The sequence below is a fragment of the Orcinus orca genome, chromosome 8 (assembly GCF_937001465.1).
Source record: "Orcinus orca chromosome 8, mOrcOrc1.1, whole genome shotgun sequence".
Lineage (NCBI taxonomy): Eukaryota > Metazoa > Chordata > Mammalia > Artiodactyla > Delphinidae > Orcinus > Orcinus orca.
In genome coordinates, this window is record NC_064566.1 from 12,068,897 (window position 1) to 12,091,159 (window position 22,263).

The 22,263-nt window shown below is 53.7% G+C and overlaps 1 protein-coding gene across 1 annotated transcript in view; it reads right to left on the bottom strand.

Moving 5' to 3' along the window:
- Positions 1-20,711, bottom strand: part of P2RX3 (purinergic receptor P2X 3) — a 28,988-nt gene extending 8,277 nt beyond the window's left edge. The window contains exons 1-8 of the mRNA XM_004264119.4: positions 20,243-20,711; positions 13,414-13,549; positions 12,903-12,974; positions 12,670-12,733; positions 11,867-11,960; positions 11,570-11,647; positions 10,828-10,969; positions 10,138-10,274 (exon numbers count right to left, since the gene is read on the bottom strand). Of these exons, the coding sequence (XP_004264167.1) occupies positions 10,138-10,274; positions 10,828-10,969; positions 11,570-11,647; positions 11,867-11,960; positions 12,670-12,733; positions 12,903-12,974; positions 13,414-13,549; positions 20,243-20,361 (842 nt within the window). The 5' untranslated portion in view covers positions 20,362-20,711. The remainder of the gene's footprint in view (positions 1-10,137; positions 10,275-10,827; positions 10,970-11,569; positions 11,648-11,866; positions 11,961-12,669; positions 12,734-12,902; positions 12,975-13,413; positions 13,550-20,242) is intronic.
- Positions 20,712-22,263: the final 1,552 nt, after the last annotated feature.

The window sequence follows — 22,263 nt, forward strand, 5'->3', positions numbered from 1 at the left end:
CCCCAACCTCCTCATCTAAAAAGGGGAAGGGGGCTTCCTTGGCCTGGCTCACCTCTCTTTTGACGTGTTCCCTCTGTTCTCTCCTTATCGTCAATGAACTCTCTTGCAACAGGGGAAAAAAAAGGGGGGTGGGGGGAAGGGCTTGGAATTCCCTGGTGGTCCAGTGGTTAAGACTCGGTGCTTTCACTGCCGTGGGCCTGGGTTCAATCCCTCGTTGGGGAACTAAGATCCCATAAGCCACACAGCGTGGCCAAATAAATAAATAAATAAAAGGGCTGAGCTACCCCATGCCTGGGCCCTGATTTCTCCCAAATCCTCCGATTTCTACCTCTCTGGCTTTGGTCTTCTCGTCTGGGAAGTAGAGTTGGTGAGAATGATACCCCCATTCAACACCTTGGCCTGGAATACCACCCTCCCCTCAACCTGGCTGGGTCCACCTTCCCAGCCTCATCTGCAGAACCCCTCTCACTGCACACACACCACGCTATCTGCTTCCTGTACTCCCCGAACACACTCCATAGACAGACTTCTGTGCCTTTGCCCATTCTGTTCCCCTCTCCTCCCCTCTTCCACCGTGCAAACTCCTATTCATCCATTAGGGCCCAGCTCCATGGCCTCTCATTTTTTTCTACATTCAGCAGCTCTTTGGAGCACCCTACCCTATGCCAGGCACGGTGCTAGGCACTGCTGACCCATTGGCAAGCTCTGCTCTCATGCGAGGAAGAGAAATACGAATGAACCATGCAATCCCATAAATACGTAAAATTGGAAGTAACCCATAAATAGGTAAACTCGGACATGAGGGCTAGGAAGGAGAAGAGCGCCATTCTAGAGCACAGGTAGTCAAGACGCTGGATGGAGGCTGCAGGGTCAAGGTAGGCTTTGGTGGAAGTGCCGTGAAAGCTGAGACTTGAAGGATGGAGAGCTGAAAGGTAAGAAGGACAGAGCGAGGGCAGCTTTCCCGGCTGAGGGATCTGCAAGCCCTGTCAAGGGAAAGGACGTGGTGTTTTGAAGAAGCTCAGAGAGAGCCCTGGTGGGTGGAGGACAGAGCCAGATGGAAGCGGCCGTGGCTGGTACACCTGGCCCTGGCCGCCACAGCCAGTGTGTGTCTCTCTTCCCACTTCCACGTTCAGGGACTTCATGCTTTAGCTTGAAATTGACCGTGGTGGAGTATTTCCACTACGGAAATCGGCAGGCCCTACAAATCAGCGCCGTTTTCTTTTTCTCCGGAGAGCTGGCTTACCAGTGTAGCACTGGGGCTGTAAAGTCCCCCTAGGCTACCTTTCCTGTCTCTGCTGGGATCCAGGCCTCTACTCCAGTACCTGCCACACCAGACTGTAGTTAATAATTGGGACTGTTGACTACAAGCTAGATCTCACTGTCTCTCTTTGCCCAAGGGCCTACCCAGCGCAGCAAGGAGTGGGGTAAATGCTTGCTGGAGGGATAAATGGATTTCGGAGATTCTCAACATCTCGCAGATGGAGCTTAGCGATGTCAGCCTCCAGGTTTCCTCCTAGTGACTCGGGCTTCTGCATTCCTCGCTGTTCTTCAGGTAGAGCTAGTACAAGGTGGTAACAAAGGCTGTTTCTCTCCCCAGCAGAAACATTTAGGTCTGGCAGCTGGCTGGGTGGGAAAGTAGGCGCTCTTGGTGGGAATAGCCCCTGTGGAGGGGAAATGGGGAAAAGGGTAGGGAGATAATACACGTGCAGCGCTTGCTCCAGCTAAGCGCCAGGCCGGAGACTTCCACACCCATTATTTCACCGAGGCCTGGTAACAACAGCTCCATGGCATACTTGCTGGCTTAGGGGCTCTGAAACGAGACAGTCCTGGGCTGGAATCCTGGCTTTGCCACTTGAATGAGCTACATAACCTGGGGCACAGTGCTTTATTTCTCTGAAGCTCAGTTTCCCCCAGGTATGAAATGGAAATATAGCAACAGCTGCAGGCTTATTGGAGAGGATTCCATGAACTGCTGGAGGGGAAGGCTGAGCACAGCCCCGGCTTGCAGCTTTCCGTGAATATTATCTATCACCATGAGGCAACGCTGTCCAGACTCTCCAGGCTGGAGGGAAGCACCACAGCTCTCCTCAGGCTACTGGGCCTGCAGGGGCACAGCTGGGATCTGAACTCAGGCCTCTTGAATCCTGTTCACCCACTGCTCACCCACTGCTGCTTCCCTGAGAGAAGATCCAGGAAAGAGAGTTCACTGCAGCCTCAGCGGCGGGCAGGGAGCTTGTTCAGCTGGTGCCTGAGAAAACACCTCAGCTGTGGAGGAAAGCAGAGTGTGGCTCTGACTGTGATGATGCCAGAACTATCTGGGGAGAGATCAGAGCCCAGACACCGCCCAGACACCTGGGCAATTATTAAAGCAGTGGCTCCCATGGAACTTCAAGGAGTCTGGATAAGAATAGCTGCAATAAAAAGCGCTATGTGGCTGACGGGAGAAGTGCTGAGCCAGGAAAGGGAAGGAAGCCTGGGGGCGGGGCGGCACTGGCAGGGAAGGCCATTGGGGTTGGGAGGCCCCCTGAGCCCGGGTGTTTGAGTGAAGTGGGGACAGTCATCTGGTGCGCTGACTACCCTCCACGATCCCAACACCCAGCCTCTGATCATGGGCCCCTGAAGGCTGACCTCTGCAGGCCACGTTCCTGCCCCTCTTTGCCTCGGGTTTCTGGAGGGGTGCGTTGGTTACTGGGAAGAACTGGCCGGCACTGGCCGGGGATCAGAGGGTGGGAAGGAGAGAGGTGGGGTACTTATTCCACCTGCTGCTTCCCTGCGGTTCTGCCTGAGGCTGTATTGCTCTGTGGCTTCTCCTGCCAGGGACCCCAGCTCTCGGCCAGGCTCCCAGCCTTTCCACTGGCTGGGGGACTAGGGGTGGAAACAGCTCCCACGCTGTTAGGCCCTGTGTGTGAGTTTCTTCACAAACCCCAGCTGAGCCTGCTTTCCTACCAGGCCCCTCACTGAGATACCTGTTCTGTGACCAGACAGGAAGCCCCCAACACAGGACTGAATCGAACACTTCTGAGGCCTGACAGTACTGAGAAGCTTGTGTGTGTGTGTGTGCGTGTGCGTGTGCGTGTGCGTGTGTGTGTGTGTGTGTGTGCTATCTCTTGCCTCAAGCAGCAACACATAAAGAATGAGTAAGTTACAAAGTCAACTACCATAGTAAGTCACTTGTCAGAGGTATCGCTGCAGGGCAGTGTGGAAGCTACATTCCACTGTGATATATATCACAGGTCTAGAAATAAGAGTGCATGCTTCAGCAGCCCAAGTTTCCAGAGCCCTTCCCCAGATGCCCACATGCACTGATTCAGACTTTTAGAGCTTAGAGATGATCACCTTTAACCAACCCATTTTACAGAGGAGGAAACTAAGGCCCATGGAGGGAATGAGACTTGTCAAAAAAATCACACTGAGTTTTTGTGGCAAGGCCTGAACCATAGCCTGTGTCTTCTGACCCACAGCCTGGACGCTGCTGTTTCACCTCTGCCTCATCTTAATTATTCTTGGCTCGCCCCAGCATCAAATGTTTTTTTGTATAAACATTTTTGTTATTTGGGTTCAGGTTTACCATCTCCACTAGATCAAAAATTCCTTGATCACAGGAACTGGTCCCGTTCATCTCCGGGTCAGCCGCGAAGCCCAGCACGTGATATAATTATATGTTAAAAGAAATCCTCCAAGCCCTCCCCCACTTTAGCCATGAGAGGTTCCCTGCCGCTGCCTGCACACCTCCAGTGAGAGGGAGCCATTACCTGTGGGAGCAGCCCAATTCAGCTATGGACAGCTCCAACCCTTAGCAGCGCTTCCCCACGCTGAGCTGACATTTGTAATCGTCGGCAGTCAATAAGCTGAATGGAGAAGGGTTTTTATCACCACATTCAAATCCCTTGGAAGCTCTCAGACATCTGTTTAGAAACGATCCATCTCCCAAGAAGTGGTGGAAATTCCTTCCCAAAGCAGCGACGACGCGTAACTGTTACAACAGCAACAAACTTGCGGGATCTGGGCTGGGCCTGCAAGGGAAAACTTGGGCCTGGAATCCAGGCGTCTAAGTGAGGGAGGTGGTGTTCGCAGCAAAGCTTTTGCCTGGTAGGAAGTAATTTTGCCAGCTGAAAAATACTTTTACAGTTGATTTTATACTGATGGGAAAATATCTCCTGGCAGGCTCACTGCATGGGGTTGAGGCAACATCCTTCCAGCAGGCGGGACTCTTCCCCTTCGAGAAGGGTCCCAAGCTACAGTGATTTACTCATGTTCTAGGAATCTAATCCGCCTCAAAGGAAGACATTTAAAATACGGCTTGTTTGATCTTTTTTAAAAAATTGAACATATTACGATTTATCTTTAATGAGGCAGGGAAGGTTCAATGGACACAGAGCTAGAAGATATACCTGAGAGCCTGGTTTACTAGCTGTCTTATCCTTGGCAGCAATCTTTTTTTTGGCCTCAGTTTCTTCATCTGTAAAATGGAGGAACCATACCGGTCCTGCCAGGATACCTGTGGCTGTGAGCACATGCTCTGGAGCTAGCCTGCCAGGGTTTGAATTCCAGCTCCAGCACCATTTGCTGTGTGGTTTGGGGCAGATAAATGCAACCTCTGAGCCTCAGATTTCCAGCTCTAAAATTCTCCCTCTTTAGAGTCAATGGGATAATCCACAAAGAGCACTTGCTAAGTCCCAGGCTCACAGGTAAGCGCTCTGTGAGTGTTAGCCAATATCTTCTACCCATAAGGTTGGTGGTTGTGAAGATAGGGTAGACACGGAAGTTAGCAAGGGCTGAATAAGTTCAGGATTGCTCTAATTGCCTCGCCTCTCACCGTAAGCTAAAGAAAGTGAAGGGGAAAATGGATCAGGGAGAATTCAAGCAAGTATGCCCCATCCAAGAGGGCCTTCACATGTTTCTGTGGAAATGATGGAAATGGCTGCACTTAACACATATTCTATGGCTTTTGAAAGGAGAAAAATCCAGATTGGAGAAAGAAGGATCAAAGCCAAGGGTGCAGCTCGATTCTGTCTCTGTCAGTTGGCCTGAGATCTTGCTGATCTGCCTGTTGCAACATGGAAGCAGAACACACGCCAGATTTCAGAGCTTCATGAAAGCTGCTGTGGGTACATTTCCAACACGAAACGATCACTAGAAACACCTACAGCACGAGGAACATCTAGCAGCTGAACGAGTGTTTTTTGTCCCAGACACCGAGAGAGGAAATCCAAAACTGCGTTGCCTTTTAGTAGCAAAGCTGTCTTAGGAACTCTCAGGGGAGGAACAAGAAATCAGACATTGCTAAATGCACCCTTTTTCTTCTCTCCTATCATTCCAGCAATCAGGATGGGGGTGGGGAGGGGAGGGGGGTGGTATATCCCTTATAGCTGCTTTTCTTTTCTTGTTTTCTTTTTTGCGAGCAATGTGTCGGTGGAAGGTGTGCTAGGATCAATGGGTAGATCAGGTCCCTGGCTTTGAGGACCAGCGTTCCTCTTCATCAGGCCGTGCAACCTTGGGCAAGTCTCAAAATCTTTTTGAGCCTACCTTGGGGGTGAGGGGTAGACAACGAGCTATAAATCCTGTCGAAAATAGGTGTGAAAGGGCTTTGCAAACTTAACCCTAGGGGCTCTTAATCTGAGGTCCAGGGATAAGCTTTCAAAGGCCTTCAGAGTCCTGGAATTTTATGCTGCATGAATATAAATGCAGAGAAAAAAGATGGACAAACTGCCCAAGTGGTTAATTTCCTGCAAAAGGAGTAGGACTGGGGGAGGGAGGAGAGTTTTCATGTCGTTACTCTGTTTGGCTTGGATGTATTATTCAGAGAATGGATTTAATCTTATTTGTAGAAATAAAGTATCCTTCATAAAAATGAAATTGCCTGAAAAATTGCTCACGTGTGTGAACATGTGCATTTTTCTTGGGCAATCAGTGCTTTCACCAGGGGCATGAAGGGCTCAGAGACCTCAAATAGTTAGGGCAGGGCTGTGATATCACAAAGGAAAGTCGTCAAGACCTGTGCTGGGCGCAGAGCACAGGGAGATCAGCTAGGAGTTTTGTGAGCACCTAGAGGGGTGGGATAGGGAGGGTGGGGGGGAGGGAGACGCAAGAGGGAAGAGATATGGGAACATATGTATATGTGTAACTGATTCACTTTGTTATGAAGCAGAAACTAACACACCATTGTAAAGCAATTATACTCCAATAAAGATGTAAAAAAAAAAAAAAAAAGACTTGTGCTGGGTATCTCCTCTGACCATGCTCCCTCCCCTCTACCCCACACTTGGACAGTCACCAACGTCCTGTTACTGCCCCCAGACACTGCACTATCCTTTGTGGTTTCCCTATATCCTTTGAAACAGTCTCTGTATTCAACTCTCTTCAAATTACCCAGTTTGCATATGCCATCTGTTCCCTGCTGGGACCCTGACTGATACAGTATTTATTTATTTATTTATTTTTGGCCGCGAGGCACGTGGGATCTTAGTTCCCCGAAGAGGAATCGAACCTGCGTCCCCTGCATTGGAAGCGCAGAGCCTTAACCACTGGACTGCCAGGGAAGTCCCCCGATACAGTATTTTAATAGACGCACACACAGACGCACATGTATTCACTGACACACTCACACACACTCACCAACTCACACAACTGATGCACACACTCACACCCACACGTCCACACTCACTCACATATACTCATTCACAAACACACACACACCCACTCATGGGCAAATGCACACTCAGTACTCCCTCAGCAACACTGCCTGTTCCCAGCACTTTGGGGAATGCAGTGTTCTGGTTAAAGTCCTGCTCTCGTGAGCTAAGGGTGCACCAGCCATGCAGGAACCCTGCCTCTGGGGCCCGTCACCCTGCGCACCATGGAATTCGCGATTCTTGCTAGTTCTTATTTTTAGGAATGCTGCACTTTGTCTGGGACTAATGTGGACGAACCCACCAACTGCACACCCTCAAGGTACTTGGAAAGGTTAATTTAGATGGACAGCACCAGGTGTTGGGTGGGAGTTGAAAGGAGACACGTTTTAGTTCAATACGAGGTCACCTCTCCAATAATCAGAGCCGCCAATGATGGACAGACCTTTTCTGGGGCTGCACCTCCAAGAATGATGTAGGACTTGGGAGCAAATGACGTCTAAGGAGACTCTAAGGTGCACCCGTGACCTTGGGCTCATCATTTCCCCCTTTGGAGGGTCTGCTTCCTTATCTGCTAAATGACCGCCTTAGTCTAGGTCTCTTCCAGGGGTCTTTAACAGCTCTAAATTATCTGAGTCTCTGAGTCTGCAGGCAAAGATCCTCAGGGGTGGGGGCGGCATTTGGAAAGGAGCTGCAGACGTAATTAGTGATGGAAATGCGAGTCTCTAGCTGCCTCTGGATGTCAGAGTTTTCAGATTAAAACAAGGCTGAATCTTGGCTGAATGATTCCATTCCCTCCAGAGCAAATGGCAACAGCAGAACGTTGGGAAAAAAAAAAATCTGGCCTCGGTTGGAGAGGGAGAGGCAGATGAATTTGTTTGGGAGACAAAAGGCCCGGCAAGGAATGGTGCTTCCAGGAGCTGCTAGTCTTTTAGCCTCCCGGGACCTCAGATTCTTCGTCTTTAACTGGGGATGAAAGTATCAACCCCACTGCCTGTGTTTTTCTGAGGATAAACAAAAGCGAATGACCGTAGCCTTCCTATGGGGTGGAAAACAGCCAGGAAAATAGGTTTGCGTTCAGGCACCCGTGCTTGCTGGTTCTGTGACCCTGAGAGAATGACTTAACTCGCATGCCTCCATTTTCTCATCTGTGAAGTGGGGGGACGGAAGCTCCTCCTTGGCAGGGGTGAGGAATCTTGAGCCAGAGCACACGGGACACTTTGTACGTGGGGCGGCCAGTATCGGGCCTCTAGCAAGGAGCCTTGCGGGATTCTACGGAGCAGACACATTCTACCGCGTCATAGGAACCGCACCGCGGCTGCGCTGAGCCTGGCCGTGACCCTTTTTCTCTTAACAGAGGATTCAGATGGGTGGCCTGGAGCCTCCCCAGCGGGGGATCTTAACTTAGTCTTGGGTGTCCGTGTGGTACCAGCAGCTTGAAGGCAACATGAGGTAGTGGGTGGTCACCCGGGGGAGGGATTTGAGGAAGCTTGGGTACAGCCCCCTGCTTGCCATGGCCACAGAGATTCCCCCACGCCCAGGCTACTCCTCGGGCCCTCTGGACACTCTTAAACCATAGGGTCAAACGCAGCAGCTTTGCCTCTTCATACTCCGGCCTGGAGGTTTTTGGTGAGGGGGGTCAGTCATCCAGGGCCCACACCTCTCAGATGGTTTCCTTTAGGCCCTCGGGAATTGAGCTTGCAGGGTCCTTAGGGACCCTCTGACCTGTCTCCCCAAATTTTCTCTCTCTCTTTTTTTTTTGGCCGCACTGCGCGGCATGTGGGATCTTAGTTCCCCGACCAGGGATCGAACCTGTGCCCCCTGCAGTGGAAGCACAGAGTCTTAACCACTGGACCACCAGGAAAGTTCCTGTCTCTCCAAATTTAACCCAAGCTTATTTAGGACCAAATCCATCTCCTGCTCTCCTGCTGTGCCTAGGGGTGATAGAGGGTAGAGGGTGGGGGCAGTGTGTGTGTGTGTGTGTGTGCGAGTGTGTGTGTGTGTGTGCGTGTCAGCCAAGCCACTACAAATTGGAAATAAGGAAGTCCAAACCAATTCTTCTTTAAATGAAAGACTTTGTTCTAAAGCTGTATGAGACCAAGAGTTGGGGTCTTCAAACTAGCCATATTCTTCATAAGCTCTCCTGCCAAATGAGTTATTTGGAAGGTTGAAGAATTCCCAATGGCCAGAGAGACGTTATGAAGATGAAAACTTGCATTTGAGATCACGAGGATTTTATTAATTTGTTACTATTTTAAGCCACCATACAAATATCCTTTGTATTGATTTCAGCGTGATGTACTGACTGAATAAATATGCCAGTTTCTGCCAGGGAGCTGAACAGTATTTTTAACCTACTTTAAAATATGTGTTGTTTCCTATGGGTTTTTTTTTTTTTTAAGTTTAGAGTTGATTATGATAGCACTTTCAATTTTAAAAAATTCTTCTTTCCAGAGAATACACATATATTTTAAACTATTAAATATAAAGCTTAATGGGGCAGATAATTATTCTTTTAAACTACAAATAAAGGTGGGAAAAAAGGTGAAATGATTTTTTTGCTTATGTTTACTATTATATTAGATAATACCACTATAACAAAGGAAATTTGAATATATAACTGAAATATATTCTTATACCTATTTTTTCCTGATACCTGCCTATTTACCTAATTTAGCCTGTTTAGTGTATATAACACTGTGTACGTAATCAGGGCCCTGCCAGAAACTTTAGGATCTTAAAAAATTAAGGAAAAAAACCTCCCGAGAGCTGAAGCTTTTCACACACTGGCTGATAGGCTCAAGATAATAAGGATACCATCACCATTTCATAGATAAGGAAATGAGGATGGGAGAAGGTCAAAGGCTTTTCAAGGGCTTTCAGCTGTTTCCCAGTAGTTTACCCCAAGTTCTTCTCTTTCCCCTTCTTCAAAATGGGGAGAGGGATCCCTTATGTCTCAAGGCCATTGGGAATATAACTGAGATGATATTTAAAGACTGGCATGAGTTCTTGTTTGGAAAGGCACTGAAAAACTAACGGCCATTGTAATTGTTATTTGTGACTCAGATGAAATCTCCTGGTTATGGAGAGAAATGCAAAATTTCCACCTTGTAAAATGATACCAATTATCGCCCTTGCTTTGTGAAGTGAGAAACCTCAGAAAATTCAGGGACAGGAGACGAGTGGGACTACGTACAGCTTCAGAGCCGGAGCTAAGAATGGGCTCAGAATCACAGAACCCAGCATTTCAGGAGACCTGGTCTTGTACTCTAACTGCCGGCTGGGAGCATGAATCCTCCACACGGTCCCTCCCTGTGACGGGGAACTCACAGGATGGCCTGTCCGTCTCCGAGTGGCCGACTGCTGGAAAGTCCTTCCTAATTTTGAGCTGAAATCTGAGGGGGAGGAAGTGGGACCGTCTCTGCCCAGGATGCGTTGCTGCCTGAAGTGTCCTTCTCTAGGACAGCCCTGCCTCCTTCTCCCGAAGTCCCAGGGCGACGGGGGTTACCTGAAGTTGTAGCCTGGGGAGACGCTGCTCTTCTCAGAAACGCTGTCGAGCCGGGTGAAGGAATATTTGGGGATGCACTGGTCCCAAGCCTTGTCCAGGTCGCACACCCAGCCGATCTTAATGCCCAGAACTCCCCCCTGGGTGGAGAAAGGGGGCAGATGTGAGCCCTCCCACAGCCCCCGACTCCCGGTCCGCGGTCGGAGTGGAGTGGGTCCCGGTGCGGGGGGTGCATGTCACGACAAATGGACAAGTGATTTCTTTTCATTCTCCAGGTGGAGGACGGAGGTCGGGAGAAAGAAGAGTGGTCTGTCACACGCTGCTTCGTAAAGAAGTTCTGTAGTTAAGGGTGACCGCCCTTGAGCCTCTAAATCCTGTTTTTGGTGTCTTTAGTCCCTTAGCTACAACCCAGGAAAGTGGCCACAGATCCGCTTTCCCACAGTGCAGACCTTCTTGGAGATCTGAGGCTTCTGCCTGCAGGTGAAGCGTGAAGACAGGAATGGGAAACTGAGGCTGGGCGGGAGGCAAGACCACTCAGGGCAGGGGTGGGTAGGACAGGCACAAAGCCGGTCGCAGGCCTGGGATGCCCCCACCAGGTGGCGCTGCGCCGCAGGCAGCTCCTCTTCCCCAGTAGCCGCTCCCCCTGCCCGAGGGCCCCCAGGCCAGGGAAGGGAAGAGTTGCTCGTTACTCACCGTGCTGGCCAATTTGGCAAAATTCTGCCCCGCGAACTTGACCACATCTCCCACCCGCAAGATGGGGCAGAAGGGGGCCTTGTCGGGGTGGAAGCGGCATGTCTTCAGGTCGGTGGCAGTCAGGCTGGGAAGGAGGTTTCCCCTGGGGAGGAGAGGGCAAGGTCCAGGGTTAACGCGAGGACAGTCACGCTCGGATTTTCCTCTAGCCGTCCGGAGCCTCAGGGCCCCCGCTCTCTTGGCCGCTCGCCTTCTCCCTTACCTCTGTCCCTACATCTTTCTGGTGATTACCCCTCCCTCCCGTAGAAGGTTCTGTGTGCTGGGGCTCCCAGAGGGCAGGGGTCTTTACCCATGGCTCCTCTGTTGTGCCCGCCTTGTGCTTTGCATGTGGCCGACACCCACCCACGAGTCGCCAAATGGGGAAGTCACAGAAGAGGGGCTGAACTAAGAGAAAGGGGACACGCACACTGGGCTTGAGGTGGGGAGAAGAGAGATGGGAGGAGCGCCTCGGGCCCCACCTGCGGAGGCATCCGAGTTCCAGGCCCAGGTTCAGCTTGTCCCTCCCCTGCTCTGAGCAAAAGCCCCCGTGGGTCCCGAGCCCCAGGGCAGGAGGCTGGCAGAGAAACTGGCCCCAGGGTCCACCCTGGGGAGGCTGGGAATAGCAGCCCCGGGAAGCTGGGGGATGGGGGGGAAGGGTGGGGTGGCAGCACTGCTTGTAGGTTTTAGGGAGGGAGCTTGAACTCACTTCTCAAAGTTGAAGAGGGGGAAGCGGATGCTGTTCTTGATGAAAATAGTGAAGTTCTCAGCTTCCATCATGACAGGCCTGTGGGCGAGAGCAGGAGGTCTTAGCGCCTTGGGAAGAAGAGGGGAAACAGGAGGAGCTTTCACCCCAGGGACCACCTTCCTGGGAGCATCTCCCAGTGGGCACAGCCAGCCCTGGGAGTGGACAGTCCTGGGGGTGCCCAGAGATGCAGAGCTCCCCCTGCTGGCAGAGCAGAGCTGGGCTGGGTCCTCTTCCCGCCTGCCCTCCTCGGGTCCTTACATCTCCACCGTGTCCACCTCGGCGGGGCACCAGCCCTGGATCTCACAGGTCCGGAGCTCAGAGCTGTAGTTCACGCAGCGGCCCGTGAGGATCCCTGCGAGGGTGGAGCCAGAACTGCTAGGTGCACCCCTGGCCCTTCACCCCTTCCTCCCCCCACCCCTCCATCAGGGACGCACCCCCCACAACGCACACAGGGACCCTGCAGGTGGAGGTAGAGGACAGGCAGGGCCAGGGACTGGGGGTCCGTTAGCCCTGCAGGGCTCTCCCCTCCTCACTTCCTGAGCCCTAGACAAGCCAGAGGGAGGTGACAGCCCTCCCCTCACACGTTCCAAGCCCCAGGCTCCCTGAAGACCCCTTCACCGCTTGCTCTTTCTCGCCTCTGAGCCTTTGCTGCTTCTGTTGCTTCTGCCTAGAATGCCCTTTTTGAAGCTTCTCTCTCCTGCCAAATCCTACCCATCCTTTAGGGCCCATCTCTAGGAAGCCATTCGGGGTCACCCTCCAGGAACCAATCTCTCTCCCTCCCCGCCCCCCCCACCACCCCGGGGTCCCACGGTACCTCCGTGACAGCACTTGCCACCTCATGGCACACCTGTCTGCAGCACCACCCCTGGCCTGGGAACTCTGGGGGCAGCCCCGCCAGGCTGGCCCACAGCCCGCATCCATCAGTGCTGGCAGCGTGACATGGAACAGGCCCATTCCCACCCCTTCCCTTAGGGTGGCTTCTCCCCTGGGGGGGATGTGCTGCCCCCAGGGCCCCACTGACAGTGCGGGGCAGTGAGAGGTGGGGAAGAAGCTGCACTCACCCACCCCTGGGAAGCGTTCGGGCTGGCACTGGCTGTCTGACACACAGCGGAACTTCTCCTCGCTCTGCAGGGAGACAGGTGCGTGCAGGACCCGCACTGGCCCCTGCGGGGGCGGGGCCTGCCCATCGGCGGCCTCTGGAGGGTGGAGGTCCCCGGACACAGCTCCAAGGCTGGGCCCTGGGCCTCTGCTCACACCCTCACCCCACCCCCTGACCATGCTGTCCTCCCCTCACCTCTGGGCAGAATCCTTGCATCTGGTTTTCGGTTACAATCATCTTTGTGATTATGACAAACACGGAGGTGCCCTTGGGAGGAGGAGAAGGGAGAGGAAAAATGCAACGGTGCTAATTCTGTTATCCCCACTGTACAGACAAGGAAACCAAGGCTTGGACTAAGAGATCTGGCCAAGGTCACGGGGCTAATAAAAGGCAGAGGTGGGGTCCAAGCCAGGCTCTTTCCACCCACCTGGCCCTTCTTGCTCCGCGTGTTGTCCTTGATTTCAGGACAAGTTGTGCCAGGGCTACAGAGAAACCCAGCTTCCCCCATACCTAGCGCTGCCTAGTGGAGAGGCAGACCCAAGTCCCCAACACCTCCCGGATGCCGGGGAAGGAGTTCTCTGGATCACCGATGCCACAGAATCTGGTTTGGGCATCCCATTGGCACTCTCCCTGTCTTGCCCTCTCCCCTTCAACCTGCCCAGTGTCTGGGCACCCAAGCACCCTGGGGTAGGTAGGGGGACCCTACCTGGGGTGGGGTCACATAATCAGACACGTCCATGACTCGGTTGGCATAGTGTCCAAAGCCCTTCACCTTGGTCACCACCGAGGACTCAATGGCTGTGTCCCGCACCTGGTACGCCTTCTCGTGCAAGAAAACCCACCTGGGCAGGAGAGCAGGGGCGGAGAGCAACAGAGGAGGGGCTAGACCCTTCAGACAGAGGCTGGGAGAGGTCCCCTTCCTGTCAACATCAAGAGGACATGGGGTGCCTGGCAGGGGTGCTGGAGGCATGGCCCTGCGAGTGAGCCCTGGCTTGGCTTAAACTCATGTTTCTCTACCTTTCCCCTCACTTCCTCCTTAAAGAGCCCTTTTACCCTAATTGTACCCGCCTGGAAATTTTAATACCATAGATATCATTTATGTCCTGTTTGTGTTTTTGTGCTTTCTACATTAGAAGAGTGAGTTTTTTTTCTTATTCTCCAAGAACCAGTTTTCACCCCTGTTGAGAACACACTGTCTTTCCCTCTCTGGCTGGCATCTGGGCCGAGAAGGGAGAGGACCACAGGCCTCTGACTCTGTGCATCGCAGGCTTTGCTCATGGCTGTATCCTAGGTGCTGACACACAGTAGGTGTTCAGCAAACAAGTCAGCGAAGGCCCTGGGAGCTGGGCGCTTCGCAGAGGCTCCGTCTGTGCAAGGGTCCGGTGAGAAGGGGCAGAGGAGGAAAGGAGGGGCCTTGCTAAGCCCTCACCTGGCAGGTAAAGGGAGCCGGGTGGGAAGGGAGGAGGGGCCTGTAATCTTATTCGTTGGATTCTGCTGCCACCCAGTGGGCATTTACCTGTACTGGCTTCTCCCTGCAGCTTCAAGCCAGTGCGGGACCACGTGGATCGGGGAGGGGCCCCTTCCCTTCTGCCCTCCAAGCCTCCCCCAGCAGCAAGAAGGGCCCGCCGACACATCACTTGTTTCCCTCTGCGTTTCCGCGAGGTGCCCACCTTTCCACGTGAAATCACCCATCCCAGCCCTCGAGGCTCGAGCCACTCTCGGCCTCAATACCACGCGGGGCCTCGGTACTTGTTCCTGACCGCACGTGGGGAGGCACGTTCACTGTCCCCGCTGTGCAGACCAGAAAACCTCTTCAAATATGTTTGGAAAGTGCTGCATGTGCTCAGCTTTGGAGAACACTTGTGACGTATCAGGGAATCTAGGAGTGCACTTTTGGAAATGCGGGGGTTAGGGTCATTTTCTGATGCTAACCAGGGTGGTATCCGGCTGCAGAACTCCATCAGACGAAGTTGAGTGGCAGAAACGGAGACTGTGGCACAGAGGAGACAAAGCTGGGGGGCTCCCAGGCTGGGAAGCGGTGAGGGCAGCTCGCAGGCTGACCCAAGGAGTTTATGAGGAGGGGTTAGGATGTCAAGCCCAGGAGTTTTCTGACCCCTGGGGCCCCCTGATGTTGGGAGATGCAGAGAGGAGCAGCTCCCGGGTCGTGCCGGGGTCACGGTCACTTGTGGGGTCCTGTTTATGGGAACACAGGCTGATGTTTGCAAGCGGCTCCTTGTTCCGTTTTCAGAGAGAGGGTTAGGAGTCATCCCCCCATTGGGGCTTCCCGCAGGCCCCTGAATTCTGAATGCTGTCTCGAGTGGGAGAGAAAGGCTGGTCACAGCCAGCCTGGCAGAGGGCTCCTAGCCTGTCACCTGTTTTACGGTTGCTGCCGTATCCCAGGCAGCATTCTGAGTGATGCCCTATTAAGAGTTATTTGCCTGCTTGTAAAACGTTCCCGGGAACGCCACGCCTCCGTGGAAGTCTGCCGGCTTTACTTCCCTAGCACTTTTCTTCTGTTTTTAAACTGGGAGGGGTTTCATCAAGGTCTCCGAAGGGAGTGTGGCTCCCATAAACATCCTACCTGCCGTCTAATGTCCTGGCAGAAGGGAAGGGAGCATCGCTATTACGGAAAACGGTGAAGTCATCGAAAAGAGCGCCACCAGCTCCCGGGCTGGGGCCCTTGGAGCGAAGGGAGGGAGGTTGCAGCTGGAACACCTTTGCCGCTGCTGTGCCCTCACCCAGGTGGGAGCCACAGATGCCACACGCCCTTCTGGAACCTCCGTGTGCCTGGCCACGGAGCGGACACTCCTCTGAGTGTCGATCAGTGAAATGGTCTCCTGGAGCCCCTCCCCCGTCCTTAAAGGCTGTTCACGTTCAGAACTCTGAGAAGCAGAGTTCGGATGGTTGTTTATCACCGTATAATCAACACGGCACACGGAGTGCTGTACGTGCTGAGGATCCATTGAATCCTTACTCACAACCCAACGAGACACCTGTGTGATTATCCTCACGTTTCAAACGAAGGAACCAAGGCACAGAGCACTGCGCTGACTCGCCAAGCTGGCCTGTAGGCTCCAACCCCGGCAGACGGCTGCAGGGCCAGAGCGCTCGCGGCCACCCCGGGGGGTCCCCAGCTGTGCTCCTCTCAGGGCCTGGCCACAGCTGGCCCCCTGAGCTGGACCCTGGTCCTTGTCCTGCTGGCCCTGCCCCATCGCCAGGGACAGCACCTCCTAGCTCAGGAGAGTCTCAGGAGGAAGAGTCCAGGGCTCGAGGGACGATTAACCAGCCTCTTTCCTTCTGATCCTCCACCCTCATGGCTCCTCCTGTACCCGGTCGGGAGGTGCGGCCGCGTCAGAATTCTCTCTCCGAGTTAAATAACAAGCGGAAGAGTTTCAGTGGCCCCGTGGGGCCCAAAGGCATCATCAGGGCAGCTCAAGATAAGGGGATGCTGCATTTCCAGAAGAGAGGGACTGAGTCTGTCTCCAGAGGCCAGGGCTGAGGAGATGGGGCAGGACTGAGCCTTCAGTTCTTGGCATTTACTCTGCTGCTCTGACTTGTTTTTTTCTCGTGTTCCTGGTTCATTATTTATAGAGCGGAAGGCGGGTGGCAACTCCTTGGCAGGTGGGATGTGCAGGAAGGAGGCCAGAGCAGTGTCCCAGCACCCTCCTGTCCACCCCGCCCCGGGAGTCAGGGAGGAGACCGGGGAGGGGGTGTGTGTGTGTGCGCGCGCACGCGCGTGTGTGGGGAGCAGAGGGGTCTCTTAGGAAGGTGTGAGCTGGGCCGAGCGAAGGGGGACATGCAGGGGAATCTGAGAAATAACAACTGTCACCATCTTCCTGAGTCACCCGTCCCAGGCAGGCACGGGCTTATGTCGCCTCCCCTTCCCAGGACTCTCGGAGGGGGCATTCCTACACCCATTTTCCAGATATGGGGACTGAGACGTAGAGACGTAAAGCGAGCTGTCTAAGCTCCACTCCTGTTGGTGTCGGAGCCAGGCTTCTAACCAGGTCTCCCCCTCACGGGGCTGCGGTGAGGGTGCAGGGGACACAAGAATGAAAACCACTCCTCTCTCCTGACCTGCAGGAGGGGCTTCAACACTTCTTCCCACCATAAGGCACCTGGTGTGCCATCCAGGTGGCTCAGGGGCTACCTTGGGCCGAGAAGGCGGGATTCCACGTCCCGCTCTTTGAACTAGAGAGGCTCCCCCTTTAACTGCTTTGCAGGTTGAGCTCCATAAGATTTTACACGAGGCTGAATGTCATGAATCAGAGCGGGTGGCTGTGCAGATGGGCCTCGTAGGGGGAGGAACAGGGCGGGAAGAGCAGGGCTGGGACGGGTCAGGGGCGCCATCAACCTCCACAGGCCCTTCCCGTGGATGGAGCATCAAAGGGCCGGGAATGCCCTCCCTGCTGGCTTCCAGGAAGGTGGCTTCCCTGGAAACCAACCTCAGGCCAAGCGCTGCCCGCTGCTGCTGGGGACTCAGGCCCCAGGGATCTTCTTCCTCCACCTCAGGGGCCCACAGGATACAGGAAGGGGGTTGCCTCTTAGGAAGTCCCACCCCCAGAGGAGACTGGGCATTACCACCTGGGCCTGAAAAGAGAACGTGAGAAACACCTGTAAGTCCTGGCCTCTCGTGTGTGTGTGTGTGTGCGTGTGTGTGTGCGTGTGTGTGTGTGTGTGTGTGGTCGAGTAGGTGGTGTGTTGCTGTGTGAAATGGTTGGCTCGTGTCACATACGTCCTAGGTAAAGCTGTGCATCTGGTCTACCTGGCTGGGCTCATACAAAAGAGATTCAAGTTAAGCATTAACATCAAAGCACTAAAAATCCTTTCAGATTCTCTTGAGTCTAAGCCGTGATCATCTCTCTTCTCATGACTGCATGGACCCTTAGCAGGTTCTCCTGTATCCACTTCTACCCACTGCAATCCTTGGTGTACCAGCCAGGGCAATCTTCCCATCTCTCTCTCTCTCTCTCTCTCTCTCTCTCTCTCTCTCTCTCTCTCTCTCTCTCTCTCACACACACACACACACACACACACACACACACACAGACACACACACACACACACAGGTTAAAACGCATCAGTAGCTTCCCATCCACATCCATTACTCTTCTGTAAAAACGAAAGATCTGAGGGTGTCTGATCTGAGGGCCTCTGCCTGTGACGGCACCCCCATCTTACACCACCCTCGCCTTTGCTCTCTCTGCTCCAGCCACAAAGAGCTTGTCTTCCCCGCATTTGCCAGCCTCTTTCTCTTTGCAGAGCTGGGTTTCCCTGCCTTGAACCCCCTTCCTTCCCTTCCTTCACCTGGGCTGCTTCTACTCATCCTTCAGCTCTCGGCTTCAATGTTACGTCTCCAGAAAGCCTTCCCTTACTTCACCGACCTGGTCAAATTCAAACACCTCTGCACTGGTGGCCCTCCTAGCTCTGTGCGGCCCTTCTTCAACCCTAAGCCACAGCTGGAATTTTACATTTGTTTGTGGAGATGATTTGATTAATATCCGTCTCTAGCACTGTCAGCTCCATGAGGGTGATGACCCTTCCTGCTTTTGCCGACGGCTCTCTCCTCGGTGCCTAATGCCTGTCATGAAGAGATGCTTGATACATTTTTTTCTACATTCATGACAATGGATTCATGCAGTCCTAACAGTGCACGGGCTCATGTGCACAAAGATGGGGCTGAGACCAGGGGCTGAGCCAAAGACCGCACTGATGTAACTGCCAGGCACTGCTCTGCGGGGAGCTGTCAGGCTGGGAGATCGATGGGGTTGGATATCAAGACGCCAAAGAGCCTCTCACACCCGCCCCAGCAGGCTGGGCTCCAGCACTGAGGATGGAGCATCAGACTCGATCAGCACGAGGGAGAGACAAGGGCAGTGGGGGGGCTGGAGCCTGCTGTGTCTCCCCTCCATCAATCTCCTGCCTGGAGCCCACGGAGCCAGGCCAGGCCGGAATGTGCTGAGGCAGCTTCTGCGCTCACCTGGACCAGCGAGGTACCATTTTGCGGCTATAAACAACCACAGCCTCACATATACACGGGAACACGGAGCCTTTAAGAACCAACTTTGCCCCAGGCGCTGGACATGCAGCTGAGGAACGTTTGCAAACATCACATCTTGTGAAACCACGAGTTGGAAGGGAACCTCATTTAACGCCATTTAATCCTACCCCAAAGCTTGAATCCCTCCTCTAATATCTCCGAGAGGTGCACTGGCTGTGCAGCCTTGCCTCCAACATCCACGTGAACGGAGCCCACTGCCTCTCAGCAAGCGTGTGGTGCACAACAGATCCCTTAATCCACGCCTGCCCACCTTTCCAGGCACACACCCGCACGCTACGCCGGCGCCTCGCACACCAGCAGGCTCACTCTCGCAGCCCCGCCCACGCGCACACAGGCCGCCTTTGATCTCTTTGCCTTAACTCCTGGCACGCATCAGTGGCTTCCTGTCTCACACGCGCAGAACTGTTGTCTCAGGGAACAGCACGAGCCTAGACCCGCGTGCCAGGAAAGAAAACCCCCGAGGTTTCTGCCCAGCTTTCCTAATGCAAATGACCACAAGAAGGACAGAACCTGTGTTTGCCCCCCGGCCATCGTCTGCTCCAGGAACCTCTGCGCATATATATCTCTGTGTGTGTGGGTGTGTGCAGCGGGTTGCCTCCAAGAGGTGGGGGCCGAGAGGGGGGTGTTCGCACCTTGATGGCTCTTAAGCAGCTCCCAGGATGGGTTCTAGGGTACAAAGTCAGGTAGATGTAGGGAATTTATGCCTTCTGACAAAGGGGAGCGTTTCTGGATTCTTGAGGGGAGTCCTTACATCATGTTCAGAAAAGCCACTTCTCTCCACAGTAGCTCTCCCCTTGAGTGGCATTTGCACCTGTGTTTCTCCCCACCCCTCCCCAGGGACAGAGGCCCTCACCCAATGCCCCGCTTTGTCCTGCCCTCCAAGAGTGAGGGCTTCTCCCCTTCCACGTTCTCTCAGCATCTCCCCGGGCCAGACAGGAGTTCCTCACTCCACAGCGGGTCCGTTGCCTCCTTCCTTCCCCCTCTGCCATCCACCTGGTCAACCCGTCACCATCTCCCTCGTCTCAGCACCTTCCCTTCCCCTTCCCTGGCTCCCCTGTCTTTCCGAGACCCCCGAAGAGTTGACTGAGGGGAATGGGAAGATGTGTGTGTGGGGGGTCTGTCTGTGCTCTGGCTTGCTTGGGGCGGGGGGGAGACGAGAGAGGGGAGGGGAGCTGGTCACTTGGGACCTCTCCTGGTGGAGGGTGGTGCAGGGGCGAGGGCTCCCCTCCTCGGGGTGTGTGCATAGAGGCCGCTGCCCAACTCCGGAGGATTTACTGGGAAAACACACGCATCTGGGGACCAGATCCCCGATGGCGGCAGCAGAAGCCAGTTTCTGGGATGTGGCCCCATGGAAGAGACGGTGGGCCCCGAGGGGGGAGAAGCTCGGGCAGCTGGGCAGCAACGCCAGGGGCAGGACGGGGAGGACCGGAGGCCGGGAAGTCCTGCTTCTTGGACCTGAGGGCCACAGACTCACCCCACGAAGTAGGAGATGATCAGCAGCTGAACGGCTCGGTTGATGATCCCGATGGTCCAGCTCTTCACAACCACCGACTTGGTGGTCTCGTAGGTGAAGAAATCTGAGATGCAATTCATGCTGAGACAGTGACCCCTCAGAAGAGACCCGATGGTGGCCTCAAGGAGGAGAGGTCACAGGGATGGGGAGACGAGATGGAGGCCTGGAGGGGCAGCTTAGAGGGTCTTGAGGAATGGGGAGCCTGTTCCTTTAAGTCGGGCAACCCTAGCCCAGGGCTCAGACTTCCTCTGCTCTTGACACTCTGGGCTGCCAAGAGTCCAGGGCCAGGGTGGGGGACCCCCTTTTTGTTCGTCTCCACCCCACTCCCCTGTGATGTCATGGCAGGGGTGGGGTCTCCAATCCCAGGCTCCTGATTGCCCAGGATGCATCTGGCTAGGGCCCTCTGGGACTCATGTTTTATCTGCACTCCGTGTACCGTTTCTGTTCCATTCTCTTATGCTGCATCTTCAGCCTGGCTCACCAGCTGCTTCATGCTCTCCTGAAAGCCCCCTGCAATATCCCACCCCCCAGCCCCCTAACAGCCTGCATCCCTGAGGGTCTTCCTAACGCTGCTCGACTCTACAGCCATCCTCTCCTTTCTCGAGTTGCCACTAATAGCATGGGTCATGGGGAGGGGGTCTCTTGGTCTCCTGGGAAGGGGTGATTAAAGAGTCCTACAGTTCCCATTTCCTACTCATGTTGGCAATGGCTGAAACTCTACGTCTAACACAGCGTTATCATACTGGGTTTTTCTGGGCGTTTTGTTTTACTGTCAGTTTACTTATCTGAATCATTTGTTAGATTACATGGTCCTGGAAGGCTGGTGCTGTTTCCATCTTGTTTATTAGTTTCCTCAAATCTTATCACTGCATCAGAGCTCAATACATATTTATTGAATCTTGTTGAATTTATGTTGCTAGATAGTGCGGTAACAGCCATTACCCAGAGGTTAAAGTTATGAGTTCAGGGAGCAACAAGGCATTCCCGTTGTCTCTTGTCCCAGGATCGAGTTAGCAAGCTGGTGTAACAGTAGGTCAGATTGTCAGAGAAATCTTGAGTTCAAATATTCTGTCCTGATGTCTTCATACACGACACATATTATCAGTCATTCTGAACGTAGGGTCACGGTGAGGACGACAGAGGAGAACTAGACTGGGGTAAGTAGATCTGGATTCTTAGTCTTCAGCTTTGTTGCCAACTGAGACCCTGGGCCGCTCCTCTTAGGGCCTCAGCTTTCCCATCTGCAAAAGGAGGTTGGAGCAGATGAACCCAAACATGTCTTCCAGGTCTGGCCTCCTCTGATTTTGCAAGTCGCACCCTAGCACTATATAAGGCGGGGCCTGGTTTCTGCAATCCCAGGCTGATGTGATTTCAGATCAGTTCCGGCTCCATGGTGAATCTGACACCAACACTCTAACTTGATACTGCCGCTGGCCAGCCCCTTCCAGGCGACTCACAACTTGCAGTTACTGATGTGAAGTTTTTGGATGCAGTGAACTCATTTCAAAAAGGATCCAATCCCATGTGACAGGGGAGGGCAGTACAGTCACAGACACACCAACACCCGCATTCTCAGAGAAGGCAGTGGGAGGGGTCATTTCTCTCCACAACTCATGAAATATTTTCCTTTTGGTCCCACAGACTCCTTTCTACTCCACGAAGCCACTATTGTGCAGGAGAGAGAGGACACACATCGTTCCAACACGTACACACGCATTTGTGGAAAGTCTGATAAAATACAACTACACAACTTCTCTTTAAAACCTAGTCATCCCCTGAAGTGTCTGTAATTTTTAAAGAGCCCGACGCGCTCCCACTTTCTAGTCGGATGCCAAGCGGGTGAGACTTCAGCGCACCCCTCTTCCCTCAGGTCCTCCAGCGCCGACGACGCTCTATGTGACCGCCGCTAAGGCGGGCCGGGCTCGCATCTCTCTAGCCAGCTCGTCTGCTCTATGGTCTGCGCCGGGCTTCCGGTGGCGGGA